Source organism: Triturus cristatus, chromosome 2_1 (genome assembly GCF_964204655.1).
Source record: "Triturus cristatus chromosome 2_1, aTriCri1.1, whole genome shotgun sequence".
NCBI lineage: Eukaryota > Metazoa > Chordata > Amphibia > Caudata > Salamandridae > Triturus > Triturus cristatus.
Genome location: NC_140581.1, coordinates 1,158,586,724 through 1,158,607,582, shown reverse-complemented (window position 1 = coordinate 1,158,607,582; position 20,859 = coordinate 1,158,586,724). Strand labels below are relative to the sequence as shown.

At 47.2% G+C, this 20,859-nt stretch overlaps 1 protein-coding gene across 1 annotated transcript in view; it reads right to left on the bottom strand.

The window, feature by feature from the left end:
- NCBP1 (nuclear cap binding protein subunit 1) overlaps window positions 1-20,859 on the bottom strand; it is a 614,484-nt gene that overhangs the window by 51,973 nt on the left and 541,652 nt on the right. Inside the window, exon 21 of the mRNA XM_085636602.1 lies at window positions 14,289-14,438. Coding sequence (XP_085492728.1) covers window positions 14,289-14,438 — 150 coding nt within the window. The remainder of the gene's footprint in view (window positions 1-14,288; window positions 14,439-20,859) is intronic.

The window sequence follows — 20,859 nt, the reverse complement described above, 5'->3', positions numbered from 1 at the left end:
AACCTAGCATAAGCGGGATGTATATTAATCAGAATCTCAATAATATATACTTATGTTTATGATTTGCTGCAAATGACTGATATGAAGTTGAAATATTACTTATTCTAGGAGCTAAAAGATAATGTGGTCAAGTTACAGTTGAGGTCATACATCTTTCTATCAAAATGATTTAATAAACGCAACTTCAATTCTTTTTTAGAAATTGTCAGACAAGACTTCGGGTCCTCGTATATCAAAAATGCTACTTACCAGTAAGTATCAGTTCTTGGCATGTAGAGCTGTAGATCCGCATACATTTGCATAGATCGCCATCTGGTGTTGGGCTCGGATGTTTGCACTTTGTTATTGTAGAAGTCTTTGTAGTCACAAGATAGGGGACTCCTCCTTTGGTTAGTAGTGCGCATAGGCATCGACTCCATCTCCAGATTGTTTTCGCCATAAAGGGTGATGATGGAGTTAGTCAGAAATAGAAAGATCTCCATGTGTAATGTATCTAAGTAAGATAGTACTGCAACACATATAGGTGCCCGGGGAGGTGGGTGGGTGGGCGAATGTGGATCTACAGCTCTTCATGCCAAGAACAGATGCACACTGGTAAGTAGCATTTTCCGTTCAAGGCGTATAAGCTGTAAATCTCATACTTTTGCATACACTATACAGCAGCTACCCGTTAGCAGTGGCTACCTGTATGTGTTGCAGTAGTTTGAAAAAGTGTTCTTAGTACAGCCTGGCCCACACTAGCTTGTTGTTTTGCTTGCACATCTACACAGTAGTGTTTTGTGAAAGTGTGTGGTATAGACCATGTTGCGGCTTTGCAAATGTCATCCATGGGGATGTTTCCTAAAAGAATGCCATGGATGCCGCTAGCTTGTGTGTGGAATGGGCTCTAGGGGGAATGGATAATGTACGCTGTGCTTTTTGGTAGCATAATTTGAATACATAATTTGAATACATTTAACGATCCAATTGGCAATTCCAGCTTTTGATATAGGATTGCCCTAATGTGGTGGTGAGAAAGCTATGAAAAGTTGCTTAGTTTTCCTGAAACTTTTTCTCCTTCCAATGTAGTAAAGAATTGCTCTTTTGACGTCAAGCGTATGAAGAGCCCGTTCAGATACTGAGTCTGGTTGAGGAAAAAATACTGGGAGCTCAACGGACTAGTTAAGGTGGAAAGCACTTAAGGTAAGAATTTAGGGTTTGTTCTAAGAACCACTTTGTTGTGCTGTATTTGCAAAAATGGTTCTTGTATGGTTAATGCCTGGAGTTCACTTACTCTTCTGAGAGATGTGATGGCCACAAGGAAAGCTACTTTCCATGTGAGGAACTGTAGCTCACATTTATGTAAATGTTCAAATGGGGGACCCATTAGCCTATTAAGGACAATGTTTACTGTGCGCGTAACCGCACGCTCTAGGCCACACAAAAAGCTGTGGTCGGCTTTTTAAAGCCCACTCACTAAATGTCTCGCCAGAGCATCGCATGCGCTGACTCAGGCGAGACCTAAAAAACGGATAAAGAACTTGCGGATGAAGTTACCATTCGTGAATCTGCGGTTGAGGACTGAGCAGATCCGCAATTTGATTGTGTATCCCAGGTAGATGCTCTGATAAGAGGCATATCTTTTGAGGAATAGCCCATCTCCAAATGCTCTGTGCTAGGCGTGAAAGTTGTAGAGTTTGTGAAAACTCTGTGCTGTTGTGACCCCGAATGGAAGGACTTTGAACTGGTAATGTTGTCCGTTCACTACGAACCGTAGGTATCTCCTGTGAGCAGGGTGAATAGGAATAGTGCGAGATGCTGCATCTGCTGCATCCAGGGCACATTTAATTGAAGTATTTGTAATTAATTTTCCCTGCTGTAGAAGATTGTTTGCCTTGGTCTTATTTTGGTCTGGAAGATGCTGCATGAGCTTTTCAAGCTCATTGTAGTGAGTCCTGTCATACCTTGCTAGTAAGGCTTTGTGAGTTGGTGATACGCCAGAAGTTTGCCGCCTGGGACGCAACTTTTACCTGATGCGTCTAGTAGTTTAGACTCTGTCTGGCAGAGGTGCATCACCTGTGGTTTGGGAATTTGCCAGTTTACGGGCATTTGCCACTACCAATGAGTCCAGAGAAAGTTTCCCTTTAATGTAAGCTGGATCGCTTGGATCTGGTTTGTATTTTTTCTCAATTCTAAGATTGAGTAACCAACAAACCTCAGGTGTATGTTTAATCATCCCCTTGAGCATAGGTAGAGTGTTGGTTGAGGCTGTGAGAATGTCTCTAATAAATCCTCTTCCAGGGGGTCTGGATGGAGTTGAACCCCATGGTACTTTGCAGCTCTATTAGTTGCGCAAACCCTACGTTATCATCTGGAGGGGATGGTCTTGAGGGGTATAAATCTGGCGCAAGTACATCTGGACATTATAATCTTCCCATGACCCATGAGGTAGAATACTGTGGGTGTCATCAGTATCTAGATCATGATGTGGTGGGTCAATGTCTTCAACACCACCCCCTACATTCTCATCATCATCTTGTGTTGAAGGTGATAGAGGAGGTACTGGAGAGTGTGCTGGAGAAAGTATAATGGCTGGAAGCTGTGGAGGTGGAGAAAAAGGCCTCATAGGTGAGGTGGCTGAGTCTTTTTCTTTGAGGGTATCTCGGGTGTTTGAGGTGTCCAATTTCCTCTTTTTAGGTGGTATAGAGGTGACTTGTTCGGTGATGGAGTCAATATGGAGTGTCTTTTGCTTGGGATCCGATTGGAAAAGTTCCTTGGATTCACTGTCTTTTTTCGGCTCCGAGGACTTGGGCTCCGAGTGGTGTTTTGGCCTATCTTCCTTAGCTTTAGGAGGAGTTTTTGAGTCCTTTTGCTTAGGTGGTGTTTTCGACTCCAAAGATTTTGGCTGTTTTTTGGGATCCGCAGTCTTGGGTGGGATTTGCTTCGGTGCCGAAGATTCCGGTACCTTGGGTTTTGTTTTCGGTGCCTAAGAGTCTGGAGTCGATGGTACCTTGGGCTTATGTTTCGGTGCCGAAGATGGTTTTTTCAGCACCGTGATGTGGCTGGCTCGATCCCGAGCTGTCTGAAGGCTTAGTGGGCTTTGGAGCCGGGGCTTCTGAAGCATTATCACGGTGTCACACAGACCCGAAGGTGAAGGTGTTACCGGAGCCTTGTGTTTTTTCGGGGCCTCGACGTCAGTATTCACGGTTCGTTGACATGGTGTAATGGACTGGTCTTCTGGGTCCGATTCATCGCCTTCGAAGATGCTGGCTTGTTCATCTCCTGTTTCCGGTTCGGGATCGTAGGGACCTGCCTCGAAGATGTTGTCCGGCGCCGAGACGGTTGATCTAGACATTTTGTGACGTCGAGCCCGGCGATCACGTATAGTCTTCTTGGACCTGAAAGAATCACTAGCCTGGCAGCGTCGACTCACGTGTTCTGGAGAGAGACAAAGGTTGCAGACCTCGTGGAGATCTGTGTGTGGGAATTTAGCCCCACACTTGCATTTTTTAAATGTTGTCCTTTTCATATGCTGGTTGATGGCGCCGATCGGCCTACCGGCCCAGGTCTATGACCGGACTCGAAAATCTCTTTAGAAACTGGATACGCCTCGAGAGATCGCGATCGAAACAATACCGTTGAGCAGTGAGAGATTTGCGCGTCGAAGGGGAACCGAAACAACACCGACCCGCAGCAAATTACATCCGAACCCGATGGCGGAAAAAAACAATCTGTAGATGGAGTCGATGCCCATGCGCACAACTAACCAAAGGAGGAGTCATCTATTTCATGACTACAAAGACTTCTACAATAACAAAGTGCAAACATCCGAGCCCAACACCAGATGGCAATCTATGCAAAACCATGCGATCTACAGCTCATATGCCGCAAACATTTTTTAACCCGATTGCCTGTAGGTTAGTCTTGATATATTTTACCCATTTGACTTTGTGTACACCATCCAAATTCAAATTCAAGCTGTCTTGAAGGCATATATCGAAGCACAGTAACGGACCCCACTGGAGGGGACAGAATATAACTACAGCACCCAGCATGCCTCACTGGAGAGAGCATGCAATGGAAGGGGTATAAATTAACTGCTGTGGTTCGCGCCGTCATGTGCTGCCAAACTGCCCCATGAGGAAGAAGCAGTGGCTTTGAAACACGTTGGGGAATCTGTTTAAAAACCGGACACCAATTGCAGTCTCAGAAATAAGTTGGGTTTGTAACCTGCACCATCGGAGTGGCGTCTTCGTGTTCAGAGGCACTTTGTTGTTGACATTATATATATATATATATATATATATATATATATATATATATATATATATATATATATATATATATATATATATATACACACACACACACACACTTTTTGACATTATTTTTATTATAAAAGTAGGTAGGGAATTGAACTATTATCGCTTGCTCTTCTTTGACGAACTCAATTTCCTGACTTTATGCTGACGGAGAGGACGGTGACACTGCTGGACAGCTGTTATCCTGAATCTTTGAGAGACTGAATTGCGGCCTAACTTTGCTGAATAACATTATTTCTTGACTGACTGACTTAGAGGACGACTTTAGCCAGGATAGGTAAATATGATGCTCTGAAATGCTGATGATGATTTCTAACGTTTCTTGCAATATTTCTTAGATAAAGAATACTTGATTAATTGACAAATGTGTTGTGTCGATTATTTGAAGAAGAGCATTAGGATAAAGAAGTAATGTTTAGATAGATGAGTTTAGTCACTAAAATCATACACAACAACTAAATGATCCAACTCCTTATGAGAGGGATATCTTAGGTTTGAAGTCAATGTGTTTAGTGTAAGGTAAAGGTATTCCTTTCATTTCAGCGTTTGGAAGCTTATTTCCCTAGGAAAGCAGATCAACGGAGTGTAAGTATTGGTGTTATGGGTCCCACCAATGAATGTACATGAGTGAATTTGATGCTGAGGTATTTGGTCTGTGACGAAGGGGGAATTTGATGTTCCACGCTGCAACAATAGCACCTCATTAAAAAGCATTGCAGTTAATAGAAGGTTTAAAGACTTTAGTTACATTATAAATCATTTGTTGATGGTACCATACTCATTTTAGGAATTGTGGTGTGTTCTAAGGTGATTTTACCATGTGAAAAAGCCTTCTGCTGTGATATCATGAATCATGTTTGAGAGAAAACTATTTTCTCATGCTTTTCCCACAGAGGTTTGGAAGGTGATCTATAAGCTAAACTGAGAGCATATTTTCTGTAAATTAACATTATCTTTCTCAGTCATGTGAGAATAAAGTCTGACATTCTCTGTAAAACATGTACATCCAAAAAAGGCAGAGACTGTCAGTTGATTCCTTTGTGTTCTACTGCAGCTTCCCAGAGTGTTCTAAAGAACAACTAGAGCGCTAACAGTCCTACTTATGACAAACTTATTGCACACCTGAAGCCATCTTGATTGGAATAAAGTGGTAACTCTTAAAACATTTTATTCAAAAATGAACAAAATGAGGGGGTTAACTTTGCCATAGAAAGTATGATCAGTGCTGCAGAAAGAAAAATTTGGGCACATTTTGAGTGACTTCTCAAATCCTCTTCTATTTCATTAAAAAATTCTGACATGTAGACTGAAACATGCACTTTCAATACCAGCAGCAGACTTCCCTGGTGAGTAGTAGCTTTACTACAGTGATCTAATAAGCAACTAGAGTGCTAACATTCTGAATTTATGGCAAATGTGTGACACATCTGAATGCCTTATTGATGGAATCAAAGTAAAGAACTGAAAGTATTTCCTACTGAGGAGACTGTAGTAAATGAGGAAATTAGGAAACTTCATAACAAATAAGTCTCCCAAAATGGCCACCAGAGATAAAAGAGCCCAGATGTAGCCCAAGTATAGCCCAATGACAATGTCCTAGAGTGTTCGAACGAACAACTAGAGCGCTAACAGTCTTACTTATGACAAAAGTATGGCACACCTGAAGCCATCTTGATTGGAATAAAGTGGTAACACTTAAAACATTTAATTTACAAAGGAACAAAATGAGGGGGTTCATTTTGCCATAGAAATTATGATTAGTGCTGCAGAAAGAAAAATTAGGGCACATTTTGACTTCTCAAATCCTCTTCTATTTCATAAATTTTTTTTGACATGCAGACTGAAACATGCACTTGGAATACCAGCAGCAGACTTCCGTGGTGAGCAGCAGCTTTACTAGTGATCTAATGAGCAACTAGAGTGCTAACATTCAGAATTTATGGCAAATGTGTGACATATCTGAATACCTTCTTGATGGAATCAAAGTAAAATACTGAAAGCATTTCCTACTGAGGAGATTGCAGTAAATGAGGAAATGAGGAAACTTCATAACAAATAAATCTCCCAAGATGGCCACCAGAGACAAAAGAGCCCAAATGCAGCACAAATATCACCCAGATGTAGCCCACATGTAGCCCAATGACAGAAGTGTGCAAAACACTTATTTTTGTGTATTTGCAGTTTTATATAGTGCAGACATGTCAGGTATTTGAGTGCTTTACATGAGCATTGGTTACATCACACAAGATCAAATTCATTTTGGTTGTAAACACGGGCAGATTAAGTGATTTGACCAGAATCACAGAATGTTGAGCTGAAGCAGAAACTCCAACCTGGTTCCCCAGTTGCAAAGTCTGCAGCTCTGGAAGTAACACCACATCCTCACCCCTAGGTGCAACATTTAATCAAGTGGTCAACTGGATAAAAACACATAGATTACAAATAATTTAAAAGTTCTTTGTCGCTATTTGAAAACTCAGAAAATATGTCCTCATTTTAGTTTTTTAGAGCACTAACCATAATTTTGATGCAAATAAGACCCTCTCATATATGTAATTTCTAAAGGAAATGCTCTAGGTATTACAGTTTTGATTACATCAAGATGACGTCAGGCGTTCCACACTTTTGTAATAAATATAGAATGTTAGCAATCTAATTGTTCATTGGGATACTGTTGAGAGGCAGAGGCCAGGGGCACGGACTCTGAAAATTGAAGGCAGGTAGGAGAGTGCAGCGGCAACAATTTGACCACACTGGGCAGGCAGGAAGGGCAGTGGCAGCACAACAGACTATGGAGGGCAGTGGAAAGGGGGGCAGGGGCAACAAACCAACAATACAGGACTGGCAAGAGAGGCTGTGGCAATATAATAGACCATTGTGGGCAGAAGGAAGAGGCAGTGGTAGTACAACCATACATGCCAACAGACCCGTTTCAGCCAGGAAACGTCCAATGTTTTTAAGCTCAAATGGGCTTTATTTAATTTGTCTCCTGTTTACATTCTCCTCTTTTTCAATGTAACTCAAAGGGGAAAATCAATACCCCAGTTTTTTTTCTAAATCTCCCTCTTACCAAGTTCAAAATGTTCGCAAGTATTAGAAATGTGAGAACAAGATTCAAGTCCCACTGAGGCATTACAAAAGGGACAGGAGGGAACGTGTGAGTAATGCCTTTTAGAAAGCGTGTAACTACAGGGGACTTGAAAAGAGAAGGCTGATCAGGAAGCCGCAAGAAGGCAGAGATGGCAGCAAGATAACCTTTCAAGGTGCCCAGGGCAGAACCCTGCCGGGCCAAAGAAAGAAGAAACAGTAGAACCTCAGAAAGAGGGGCGGAAAGGGGATCCACAGCCTGTGCTGTGCACCATGCCACAAATTTGTTCCACGGGCAGGCGTATACCGTCCTTGTGGAGGGACGCCTGGCTGCCAGAATGATATCACAGACTTCAGGAGGCAAGTCAAATGGCATCAACTGCCGCCGATCAATCTCCACGCATGGAGGTGGAGGCTTGACAGGTTCGGGTGGAGGACCGTCCCCTGCTGCTGCGACAGAAGATCCTCCCGAAGGGGCAGACGTATCTGAGGATCGGTCAACATACTGAGTAGCTCGGGATACCAGTACCTTCGTGCCCAATCCGGAGCCACCAAGATGACGTGGGCCCGGTCGTGCCTGATCTTCTTCAGCATTCTGGGCAGAAGTGGTATAGGCGGAAAGGTGTACAACAGACCGCAACTCCACTCGTGACGAAAAGCGTCGCCGAGCGAGTGCCGCCTTGGAAATTCCAACGCGCAGAACTGCTGACATTGCGCATTCTCTTCGGTGGCGAATAGATTTAACCAAGGCTCTCCCCACTGCTGAAAGAGACCTTGCGCCACTTCGGAGTTCAGACGCCATTCGTGATCCATCATGCACCGGCGGCTGAGTTCGTCTGCTCTGGCGTTCAGAGAGCCCGCCAGATGTTGAACCACTAGGGTGACGCCCTGGTGTTCCAGCCAAGTCCAGAGGCGCAGAGCCTCCTGACAAAGGGTCCACGACCCCACCCTGTTTGTTGCAATACCACATGGCGGTGGTGTTGTCCGTGAACACCTGCACAACACTTCCCCTGACAGAGGGAAGGAAGGCTTTCAGTGCAAGTCGGATCGCTCTCAACTCCAACAGGTTGATGTGGAGACGAGACTCCGCCGGAGACCAGAGGCCTCTGATCTCCGCCTCTCCCATATGGCCACCCCATCCCAGGAGGGACGCATCAGTCACTACGACATGCTCCTGTTGGGGAAGGGAGAGGCTCTTGCCCTTGACCCAATCGCGGTCCGTGAGCCACCACTGCAACTGCCGTGCAGTGCCCTCCGAGATCAAGACATGGTCGGACAGGTTGCCGTGATGCTGGGCCCACTGAAACTTTAGGTCCCACTGCAGAGCCCGCATGCGCCGCCTGGCGTGATGCACTAGTAGGATGCAGGAGGCCATCAGCCCCAGAAGCCGCAACACTAGCCTGACCGAAACCCAGGATAGAGGCCGAAAGATGGGAATCAGGGCCTGAATATCCCGGACCCGCTGTTCCGGCGGATAGACCCGGAACTGCGCCGAATCAAGAACCGCTCCGATGAAGAGGAGCTTCTGAGAGGGACTAAAGTGTGACTTCGGCACGTTGATGGAAAATCCCAGCAAATGCAAGAGATCCGCCGTAGTCTGGAGGTGGGAGACGACTGTCTGGGGCGAGCCCGCCTTCAACAACCAGTCGTCGAGATAGGGGAAGACTGGAACCCCTGATCTGCGCAGATGAGCTGCGACCACCGCCATCACTTTCGTGAACACCCGAGGGGCACTGGTGAGGCCGAAGGGGAGCACGGTAAACTGAAAGTGCTCTTGGGCCACCGTGGACCGCAGGTAACGCCGGCGGGCCGGCAGGACGGGGATGTGGAAATATGCGTCCTGCAAGTCCAACGCTACCATCCAGTCTCCAGGGTCTAGGGCAGCTAGAACCTGAGCCAAAGTTAACATCTTGAACCTTCCCTTCCGGAGGAAGGCATTGACGTTCCGGAGGTCCAAGATAGGGCGTAGGCCCACCTTTGCCCTTCTTGGGAACCAGAAAGTAGTGGGAATAACAACCACGACCTACTTCTGGGCTCGGAACGCGCTCGACGGCCCCCTTGGCCAAGAGGGCCGAAACTTCCTCGTGGAGAAGATTCAAATGATCCCCCGAGATACGGTGGTGCTGCAGTGGCATGGCTGGAGGGGTCGCCTCGAAGGGGAGGGAGTAGCCCCTTCGGACGATTTGCAGCACCCACCTGTCCGATGTGATGGACCGCCAGTGGAGCAGGTGATGGCGAACTCTGCCGCCCACTGGCGTGGAATGGGCCTGAAAGCTTGGACTAGGAAGGCTTTGAGGCGGATGCTGCCGGGGTGGATGTGGGCTGATCGCGTCGTCCTCCAGAACCGCCTCGGCGGAAACCACGTCCGCGCGCAGGTTGGTTCTGCGGCTGGTGGCTAGGCGCACGTGAGGAGGCACCCCTTCCTTGGCCACGAAAGGGGCGCAAGGCGCAAGTAAGCGACCGCGGGGCCGAGAGGCCCAAGGACTTGGCCGTAGCCCGGGAGTCCTTAAAGCAATTCAGCGCACTGTCCGCTTTCTCGCCGAAAAGGAGAGTGCCATCAAAGGGCATGTCCATGAGGGTGCTCTGGACATCGCCCGAAAAGGACGTGGACCGCTGCCAGGCGTGACGTCTAAGCGCCACTGAGGTAGAAATCGCCCTACCCAGCGAGTCCGTAGTGTCAAGCCCACATCGGATAGCATATCGTGCTGCATCCCTCCCATCGGCCAGAGCCTGGGTAAGGCGTGTCTGGACCTCCTCCGGACACAGGAGCAGCACTTCCTCCACCGTATCCCACAGAGAGTGGGAATAACGGTCCAAGAGGCAGGCGGTGTTCAAAGACCGCAGACCCAAGCTAAGGGAGGAGAACAGCTTCTTGCCGAACTGTTCCAGCCTCTTGGAATCCCGGTCCGGCGGAGCGGTCGGGAAGGAGGATTGGGAGGTAGAGGCCTGGATAACCAGGCTCTCGGGGGTAGGGTGTTGGGACAGGAAACTGGGGTCGCCCGGAGCAGGGCAGTGGCGCCTGGCGACGTTCCTATCCACAGGAGGAACTGTGGAGGGCTTGGACCAGGTGCCCTGCAGAACGTCAGTGAGGGCCTCATTGAATGGCAGCAGAGGCTCAGTGGAGCTTGCTGCAGACTGAAGCACCTCAGTGAGGACGTTAGTCCTCACAGCCACGGCAGGTAGCTCGAGCCCAAGGGCTGCGGCCGCCTTGCGCAGCACCACAGAGAAAGCAGCACCCTCCTCCGAAGCCACAGTCGGAGAAGAGATGAATCCAGTGTCCGGAGAGGTATCCAGACCACTGGCCTCCCCCAGTTCATCTGCCCAGTCCTGTGACAGTTGAGCCTGAGCGGCCATAGGATCCTCGGATCCCTCCCAGTCGCCCCCATCATCCGATTCCTGGTATGCAGGGGGAAGGATCGGAGCCGGGCGATAGACAAAATGGGTCTCCAGCGGCGCCGAACGCGGCGTCCATCGACGCCGTAACTGCGCCGGGCCCGGACCGGGGCTGAACCGGGGCTCGACGTCGAGCGGAGTTGGCGTCGGAGGTGGTACCGGTGTCGACGCCGGCGGAGGAGGCGTGACGAGGTCTACCGGCGGGGACTCGGGAACGGGTCCCTCGGGCGCTTGCGGCGTCAAGGCCGGAGCCGTCGACGGGGCCGGAGCCGCCGGCAGGCAAGGTTGGCCAGTCGGGTCCGCGGGGCCCGAAGGCGCGCCAGCGGCGGAGCCAGGCTCCTCATGGCCGAGAGGAAGGCACTGACCTCCGCCGGCGTCACGTCAGTTCCAGGGACCGGTGGGTATGGGGACTTGCGCGGCGCCTGCGGCTCCGCCGGAGCCGCGGGGGTGGAACCACCCTGACCCTCGGCCGAGTCACGCGACCGGCGAGGGGAGTCCGAAGAGCGGTGTCGCCTCTTGGACTTCTTGGAGTGCTTCGACTTACCCGAAGACTTGGATCCCGACGACCGATGATTACGTCGGCTGCGGCTCCGCGACCGATCCTTGGACCTCCTCCTGGACCGGGATCGAGAGGGGCGCGGAGCCGAGTGGCGAATCTCGAGAAGCTTACGGGACCGCTCCCGTCTAGCCTTCGAGGTCAGGGCCTTGCAGTCCGAACACGACTCTGCGTCGTGGTCGAGGCCCAAGCAGTAAAGGCACCGGCGGTGATGGTCCGTAACCGACATCAAGTGGCTACAGTCAGCACAGGCTTTAAAACCAGGCATCCTACCGGCACCGGAGTCGAGACAAGATCAAAAAGGATCGAAAAAGTTAGTCAAAAAAATGACTAAAGGGGTAGCTCTCCCGGATCTGCGCTTACTGGCGCGGAAAAAAGAAGAACTGACGTCAGCGCGCGAGGGCGGCGTCTAAGTACTCCGACGACGTCATTCCGGCGCACGACGCCGACGACGGACGCGGAGCCGCAGACGACGCCTAGCGACGCGCAAGGGGTATTGCTGACGAAAAATCTTCCGGATCCAGTCTGACGCCTGGGGATATTCCAAGGTGAGGAGTCTAACTAACGTGTTTCTTTCAGATACAAAAAATACCTCTCCTCCACAGAGGATTCTACTGTGCCTTTTCCTGAGAGTCGTTTACACGTCTCTCCAGGAGGACAGAAAGCGGTCTCAGGGACAGGCCCCATGTGCACCCGTAAACGGGAACAAGAAAGCTGTGGGCAACAAAGTAGCAACTTTGTAAAAAGTGCACACTGGAACAAGTTATATTAATGTTGACTTGTGAAACAAGTTAGCTTTAATGTAATAAGCTATTGGATACCTTACAGAACCAACTAGCAGTCCTACTTCAAAATTAAAAGGACTGTTCTGGCGGCTTGTATCTCTGCGCTCTCCAATGGGGCTACTAGCTTTTTCCACAGTAAAAACAACAATTTTGAGTTTTTATAGATGAAACATGTAAAGAGTACATGTCCCACTTTCTTATATACTGCACCCTGCCTTACGGCTCGACAGGTCTACCTTAAGGGTGACACTTATTAAAAAAAGGGGAAATTAGAATTTGTCATGGCTTTAAATGTCAAGGCCGGGTTACCACTTTAAAACTGCACTTCCAGTCTTCACTGGCAGGCCGGGAGCCAAGTTTTACCTTTGTCACACTCAGGGTGGCAAAACCAGTGTTGCTACTCCTGGGATGACCCTCAAACTTCCAGGCCTTGGGTCCTTCCCACCAACTTCCTTTCTAACAAATGGTGCTAGGGAGTAGGAATCCTGCTTTGATTTCTAGTGTTTTCTGCGCTACCCGAGGACTTTTAGCATGACTAACAGGCCCGAGATTGAATTTGGATGCGGAGCATGACCTGGGGCGAGGAGTCTTCTTATGCCTGGGGGACATAACATTTCACCTAGTATTCCCGGATGGCGTTTGGGTTCATCAATGCGCAGGCCTTGGAGTAGTGGCTCAACCCCAGGTACACCTAACATTTGCTTTCGACCATCCCTACAGGGTTTGAATTAAGTCATTTTAGGGAGTGACATCCCTTGCACACTGAAGAAAATTTAGAAAATATCGAGGGTACACAAGACAAGGAGCTCCCGGCCCATGTCTGCCGGCGCATAAATAAAGGAACTGACATCAGCCCATGGGAGCCGCACAACATTTCCCGAGTGGGACTGCACCACCTTCAGACATGCAAAGGTAATGCTGAAAAGTTTCTGAATCCAGTTGGACACATGGGGAGTATTCTCAAGGTGAGGAATCTGCGGCTAGAAGTCTATCAGAAAGGTAGCCACCGACTGTGTGCTTCAGGATGAATTAACCTGTACCTGTTGGATTTCCAGGAAAAACTTACCATAACTTATGCTAGCCACATCAGTAGTGCTGGAAGATGGCATGGTAGTGATCATCTGACTTAGTCTCTTACATACACCTATTTATTTAGCGCATTATTTATAAAGTTTGGACCTAAACAAAGGATAAGGGTTATCAGAATATGACAAAGTTACATAAAGGCAGACACCGTAAAATCAAGTTGCTGGCAGAAAGATAACAAGGCTGTGCCTTGGTTTGTGTTAATCATTATTAAAATAAATAGCTTGTAGCAAATGTAGGTGATTAATAGCTTTGAAATAGCAGCTGGAAGAAAGTAAACCGTGTGTTACTTGGCAAACAATGAACATTTGACCAAGGTGAAAGGCAGAGACAGCAGCCCATTGAATGACACATCCTTGCCTGACAGATGCAAACGAAGTTCATGCATACTTTCTGCAGGAATTTTGGCATTTGTCTCCTATGCTAAAACACAGGGGGAAGAGTGGAGCAAGCTGCTTTATTAAATGTTTTCAACTAAAGTCTGCTTTCGACGCCCCTCAATTGAGTAATAACTTAATGGGAGCTAGATGTACACTCGCACGGAAAATCTAACTGTGGATAACATTCTCCCAAAAGCACCTTTCCATCTTCACAGGCTTTTAAAATACTTTTCCTTAAATGAAAAGGGCTGTCTAATGCACCTTTCGTCTGACAGCATACACTTTCTGTATTAGCGAAGCTTGCATATGTATCAGTAAATTAATTATAGAAAACATTATTCAAATATATATACATTCAGAACATTTTTCAAAAATTCAAAAGAATTACTTACATTAATTTTCCGTACTTCCAAGAATGGGTGACATGATGTAAAACCTATACTTTGACCCATAAGTTGATTCATTATGGTGTTCGCATTCATCTAACTACATATACCATAGGGCAGATCTGGAGTACCTTCTTGCACATACCAAAATCCTCAGTTTACCAGCAAACTGGGATATGTTTTTATGGACACTCAAAGTGAAAAACTGTATAACTGTAGCAATGATTATCTAAATGATGATGATGATACTTGCGGTTAAATTATGAGGTTTTCAATCTCGTTTCACATGGATCAATTTAAATACTAGTTCCTACCTGAAAAATGACTAGAAACAGATTTTTTTGTTCACTTTGAGCAGACTCTACTTTCTCCTGCAAGCGCTCAATCTGCTCCTCCAGTGGTCCATCTTCCCTGTCACTGCTGCGGTCATCATCATCGTCGTCGTCGTCATCATCACTATCTCTCTAGAAAATAAATTCAGTAAGTTGAAATACAGTAGTACATGGTTTTAAAACAAAGTAAACGCATCTTCAATATATATGAAACTAGACTTGCAAACAAATAGATAATGAATTAAATTTTACAACAGCAATTTTCAACCTGCATAACAAAAAACACGTCAGCTGTGTTCCAATGTTGCCTAGCTTGCTAGGGTATAATAACAAAGGAAGAGAGCTTCGTGAAAGAAGAAAAAATATTTCAGTCAGAGGTTTTAAATGTCAGTAAATGAAGAAACAAAAGAATTGATAACTGAGTTAAGATCAAATATTTATTTTCTTGGGGTCCCAGCAAAAGAAACTAAAACCACTGAATTAAATAGCACCATATCATAGTTGTATATCTCAGGACGCCAACCTCCTGCTGGTTTCCACAATATAACATTTTTCCACTTAGACAGAAAGTTAAAAAAACACGATTTTAAAAGTTGTATTTTTATTTTTAACAACCTTACAATTACTCTACAATTGCTAAAATACCAATACACGTTTTATGACATGTCACACTTGTATAAACAGCAGAGCTCACATTAATTAAATGTATTTAGCCATCGATTTTGTGGAATGCACTTTGGGTTTGCAGGGAGCATTACTATGTTATACAATTCAGAAAACATTTTACATTCAGCCAAAACATGGACGGCTGGGCTAAAGACTACATACAAATATGTACTTTAAACATCTCTGGTTAGATCAACATAGTATCTCAAGGCTATTCTAGTGTAAAAACATGTTTGGCAACAGTAGATAAAAGATTTAAACATGTCCCACATATTACTGCCTTTTGACATCATGCTTCCAATTTAATACATTGGATTACTTGTTAACACAGTCAATTAAATGGGGCAGTTTGTCAACAGGGGAAGTCTTTTGCCTTTATGATGCCAAACGAAACAAGCATTGGCATAGCCAATAGGTCTCGCCTTTAGGACTTTGTAAGTGTTTAGCCAAGCAGCACATTCTGTGTAACTGTACTAAGTTGATGTAGTGAACTCCCAGTATTAGAAGTTGCACCACAATTCATTCTATCAAGTCTTTCACTCAGGTTTGCCTTCGAAATTTACTTTTTTAAATTTTGTTTAGAAGAACTTTATTAGGTTGCGCTCTTCTCAACAGTGCTGCCAGGATGCAATGTGTAGTCCCAACCCTTTACAAAAGGGCTAATATAGTTTATATTTGCCATTCCCATCACATATTTGCAAGAAAAGTAAAAAGCCCTAAAAGGGGTACCAAGAATTCAGCCTCACTCACTTTGTTTTTTCTTTTGCTAAGTATGACAAACGACCCATTTTAATGCTACTCAATTTATCGACCTTGGCAGGATGAAAGGCATGGGTGACCCTATCTGGATTCAAACTCCAAATGTGCAGGTCACAATTCTGTATCGAGTGCTCAGCTCACCACGCCATCTTGCCGACTTAAGCTGGACAGCGATATATTGCTTATAATTGAATTACCGGCGGAGTTGTTCATTGGGTTTAGAAGCGCTGCCGGTCCTGGTTGTGACCCCAGGCATGCTATTAACCAGCACTTTGACTAACAGCTGCTTCTATTCTGTCTCTGACTTCGTATATCAGCAGCGCTGCTGCCGCCTCGGTGCTCCGCCTCAAACATTATCCGTGACCAGAGGCGAAGCACTTTAGCTCCCGTTTCTGTTCAGTCAACTGTAATGAGGTCACACGGCAAACGGAACATCGCCAGTTCTGTCAGGAGAGCTAAGCAGACGAGAGAGATGGCAGTTCCGTGGGGAGAGAGTGGGGGAAGGTGCGCAAAGGAAATGAGAAAAGGGCATGCAGAGAAGGCACGAGGCGTAAAGCGACAAGGAGGAGACGGAAAGAGAGGAACCTGGGAGGAAAAAGTAAAAGAGAAAAAAAGTAAAGAAGAGAACAGGGTGAAAATTAAAGGGTGAAGAGGGGGTGAGTAAGTGGAGGAAAAGATACACACGGAAAATCCAAAGCCTGCATCAAATGGGACTGAAATAGGAAGAGACCGAAAGGACAAGTAACTAGCAGAACAAAGAGGATGGAAATAAAGTACAGAAAACCGGGAGATAACAGATTGGAGGGGTCATAATCACCTTTAAAAATAGCACACATTTCTGTTGGTCGGATTCACACACGCCGCTCTGTATCCGAATACTGCACAACTTTTCAGTTTAATGCATGCCAGGCGAGAACTTTTCACCGTTACTAACTGATTTCCGGAAATAGACGGCAGACGAAGGCACAAGGTGTAAAGCGACAAGGAGGAGACAGAAAGAGATGGGCAGACAAGCCCGCGAGTGGTGCGCGCGCTGTAAGGAATGCAGGAAACCTGATCCAGAACAGATGGCACCCTGCGCGCCACTGCTCGCTCACGAGACCCCTAGGCCAGGAGAGTGAAAGTTTTGAGGAAAGGCAGGACATGCACCCCTGTTTGGCCATTTGTGTGCTTCCATTATTGAAAGCCACACGCAAATGCCAATGGAATGTGTGGGAGGAGGCAGACCCACACGGAGAAGGCTCTTGGAAGTCTGAAGTGATTCCAAGAGCCCTCTCCAAGAGCTACGCATGCGCTTTGTGTTAGGCGAGACCTAAAAAACATAGATTCTATCAAAATAAAAAAGACTGTCCTAATTGCTTAATTTCTTTATTGGTACACAGATTTGTTTCTTGTGCTATTTCAAGAAGTTGAGAATATAGATGGTTCACAGTCCACTGGCAGAACGCTGATGGCATGCTGTGAAGAAGTTACTTACCATCGATAACTATCTTTCTGGTACAAACTTATCTAACCACAGATTTCTCACCTCTTGAAGCCTTTGCCCAAGCAACAGCTTTGATTCTGAAACATTTTACCAGTACCCGTGCGCCACCAGGTGGTGCTATGCAGCTCTGCACCGACACTTCCATTGAGTGAAGTCAATGTAGGTGCCACTACTGCGCACCCGTGTCAGCTGCTTTCGAGGCTGTCCGCCCCCAGATGCAGAGCCCCACCAGCAAATTAGTGTCGACATGTTTGCATATTCCTAGACTTGGGATCTTTTTAGTGAATAGAGTCCATTTCATAAAGGAAATGGGGGTGAAAGATTTGGTGAGGAATCTGCTGTTAGACACCTTTTGATTGGATACCAAAGCAATACCTATTCGGAGGTGGGTTTGCAAACTGGCTCAAGCCAAAAAGTCCTGGAAGACTGAGCTGGTGAAATGCCCATCTTGGTGAACCTGGCTGTCCAGACATTAGTGCTTTAAGAACATATGGAGGGACGCACATGATGCCGCCTGATAAAAGCCCAGGACAGGAACTCTGCACCCCCATGGGATGGTAGCAGTCAATTTTCTGGTGGAATGAGCTCTTAACTCTTCTGGGGGCTGCTTCTTGGCCAATGCGCATCAGATTGTGATACAGAGCATGATCCAGCGAGAGAGTCTCCTTTTCTTCATGGGTTTGGCCCTTTTTCGTAACTGCGAACTTCACAAAGAGCCTATCCTCCACGTGAGTAGAACCTCGCTAACGTGATGGTTTGACAACTTTTCCAAAAAAGGCTACATGAGTTCACAAAAACAGTTTGTCTGAGAAGGTTATATATAGAGTGTTGACACAAACAGCTTAAATCTCTCTCACTCTACTACTGATGTTATGCAACGAGGAACACTGTCTTTTAAGGGTGAGTAGCCGCAAAGGACAGCTGTGCAATGGCTCAAAGGGAGTGCACATCAAATATGTTAGGACCAGGTTAAGATACCACTGTGGTGTAACAAAGAAGATGAAAACCAATGTGGGAGTCTTTAAAAAAATAAAAATTAAATTTAAAAAAACGCTTTGAGGGCAGATCCCGCAACCTTAAGACTGAAAGAGCAAAAAGTGACCCTTTAACTCTTCCCAAAGTAAAGCTTTGCTGGGTGAGGGAGAGACCAAATAAAACATCAGATGACTTTGCTTGGAGTGGATCAATGTGACGTGTGCTGCACCAAACAACAATTAGTCCCAATGACAGGTGTATACAGATTTCGTCAAGGGATGTCTGGCTTCCAAGACGACATCTACTACCGCGGAGGAAGGTCGAAGGTGTTCAGCTGTCGCTTGTCAATCGACATGCATGAAGGTGGCGACTTCGGAGGCCTGGTTGAAGAACCCTGCACCGTTTCTGTGACTGCAAATCCTCCCGGAAGTGGAAGCCTGATTAAAGAACAGATGCTCATGCACAGGAGCTCTGGATAGCATACTCTTCGTGCCCAATCTGGAGCAACCAGAATGACTTGAGCCAGGACGATCATGATTTTCAGTACTCTGGGCAGGAGAGGTATCAGCGGAAAGGAGTACATGAGCCCCGAGTTCAACTCTATGTGGAACGCTTGTCCTAGTGAGAGAAGCCTTGGAAACTCCAATGTGTAGAATTGCTCATTCTTGACTGTGGTAAAAAGACCGAGCCAAGGTTCTCCCCATTTGTAGAAGAGCTTGCACAAACTTCGGGTGTGGCTGCCACTCATGGTCCTCTAGCAGTCATGGCTGAGTTTGTCTGCCCTGGCATTCAAAGATCCTGCCAAGTGATTCACCACCAGAAAGATTACGAGATGGTCCAGCGTTTTCCAGAGGCATAGCACCTCCTGGCACTGGGTTCACGACCCCATCCCACCCTGCTTGTTGCAGTTATCTGTAAGCACCTGTACCAGCCTCCCCTTGATGGACGAAAGGAAGGCTCTAAATCCCAAGCAAATCGCCCTCAGCTCCAGAAGGCTGATATGAAGGAGGGACTCTACTGGAAACCAGAAGCCTCTGATCTCCACCTCTACCAGGAGCCTGCCCCACCTGAGAAGCAATGCATTGGTCACTACTATCAGATCTGTGTAGGGTAGGAAAAAGTGTCTGCCGCTGACTCAATCATGGTCCATCAACCACCATTGCAGATATTTTGGAGCCTCCTCCAACATCCGGACATGGTCAGAGAGATACCCTTGATGTTGTGCCCACTGAAACGCAAGATTCCACTGCAGAGCCCGCATATGCCACGTGGCATGCTTGACCAGCAGGATTCAGGAGGCCATCAGTCCTGGCAGCCTCAGACTCTACCTCACTGAAATGCAGGATAGAGTGAAAGAGATGAAAGAAACTGTTAGTTCTAGATTACTTACCTTAGAATTACCCCAGGCATCAGACTGGATCCGGAAAGTTTTTCATCAGCAGTACCCCTGCGCGTCGAAAGGTGGTGTCGGTCGACTCTGCATTCGTCTTCTGCGTTGCGGTCGCTCGGATGAAGTCGCGGTTAAAGAGGTGTGGCGCAGCGGCCAGGGTGCCTGACTCCGGACCACAGGGTTCATGGTTCGATCCGCGGCTCTGGAGGCAGGTTAGCCCAGCACCATGTGACTCTGGGCAATAGCTTGATTAATCTTCCCAACGGCACCCCACGCCGGGACAACTCTCCGGAGGTAGCTGTGCGCTTTACAAATGCTGACATTTACATTTATTTTACACAGACGCCGCCCTCGCGCGCTAACGTACCCCCAGACGCTTTTTGACTGACTTTTTTTTCCCGACTTTTGTCATCATCGTTTTTTTAAGTACGACTCCTGGTGCACGAGGAATGCCTGGTTTAAAGGCTTGCGGTTCCTGTAGCTGACTGATGTCTGTGACTGATCCGCACCACGTGTACCTCTTCTGCCTGGAGCGCGACCACGACCCCAAGTGGCGCTCCGACTGCCAGACAACGAATCCGAAGTCTCAGCGGGAGCAGTCCCAAAAGCTTTGAGGCCCGGCAGTCGGATCCACGCCGCTCGAGGTCCCGGTTGCGTAGGAGGTCGAGGGACTGGTCGCAGAGCCACCACCATTCTTTGTCCAAGTCTTCGCACTCTGGGTCAAGTAAGTCAAGCACAAGAAGCTAAAGAAGCATCGTCGCTCTTTGAGTTCTCCCCATCCGTCAGCCGACACGACGAGGGACGCAGGTGGTGCCCCTCCCGCGGCTCTGTGCGCGGGCCCGAAGGCTCGGCTCCGGGTGTCCCCCCCCTTACCGGGACCTGGAGCAACACCTGCCCAGCTTCGTCACTTTGTCTAAGCAATGCATGCTACCTTTGGGCAGCCCGACTCCGCCGGCGCCCCTTCGGTCCCCACGGATTTGGCTGGGGGGCACAGGGCTTTCGACGCCGACTGCTTCGGCCTCGCAGGGTCCCCTTGGATCCAGGCCTGGATCCGGATCGGCGCCAGTCGACCTTTTTACACCTCCCCCGGAATAGAGGACCAGGTAACGGTTTTAATCTATGACTTAAGCTTCTATTCTACAATCTTTTCAAAAAGGCCATAAGGAAACCATGTGACGAGTGTGTCAAGGTTCTGCTGTTTCAACATTACTGCTTAATTACCATGTGCACTCTTTAGGGTACCACCTACAAAGTTTATGATGGCCATTTCTTCAAGT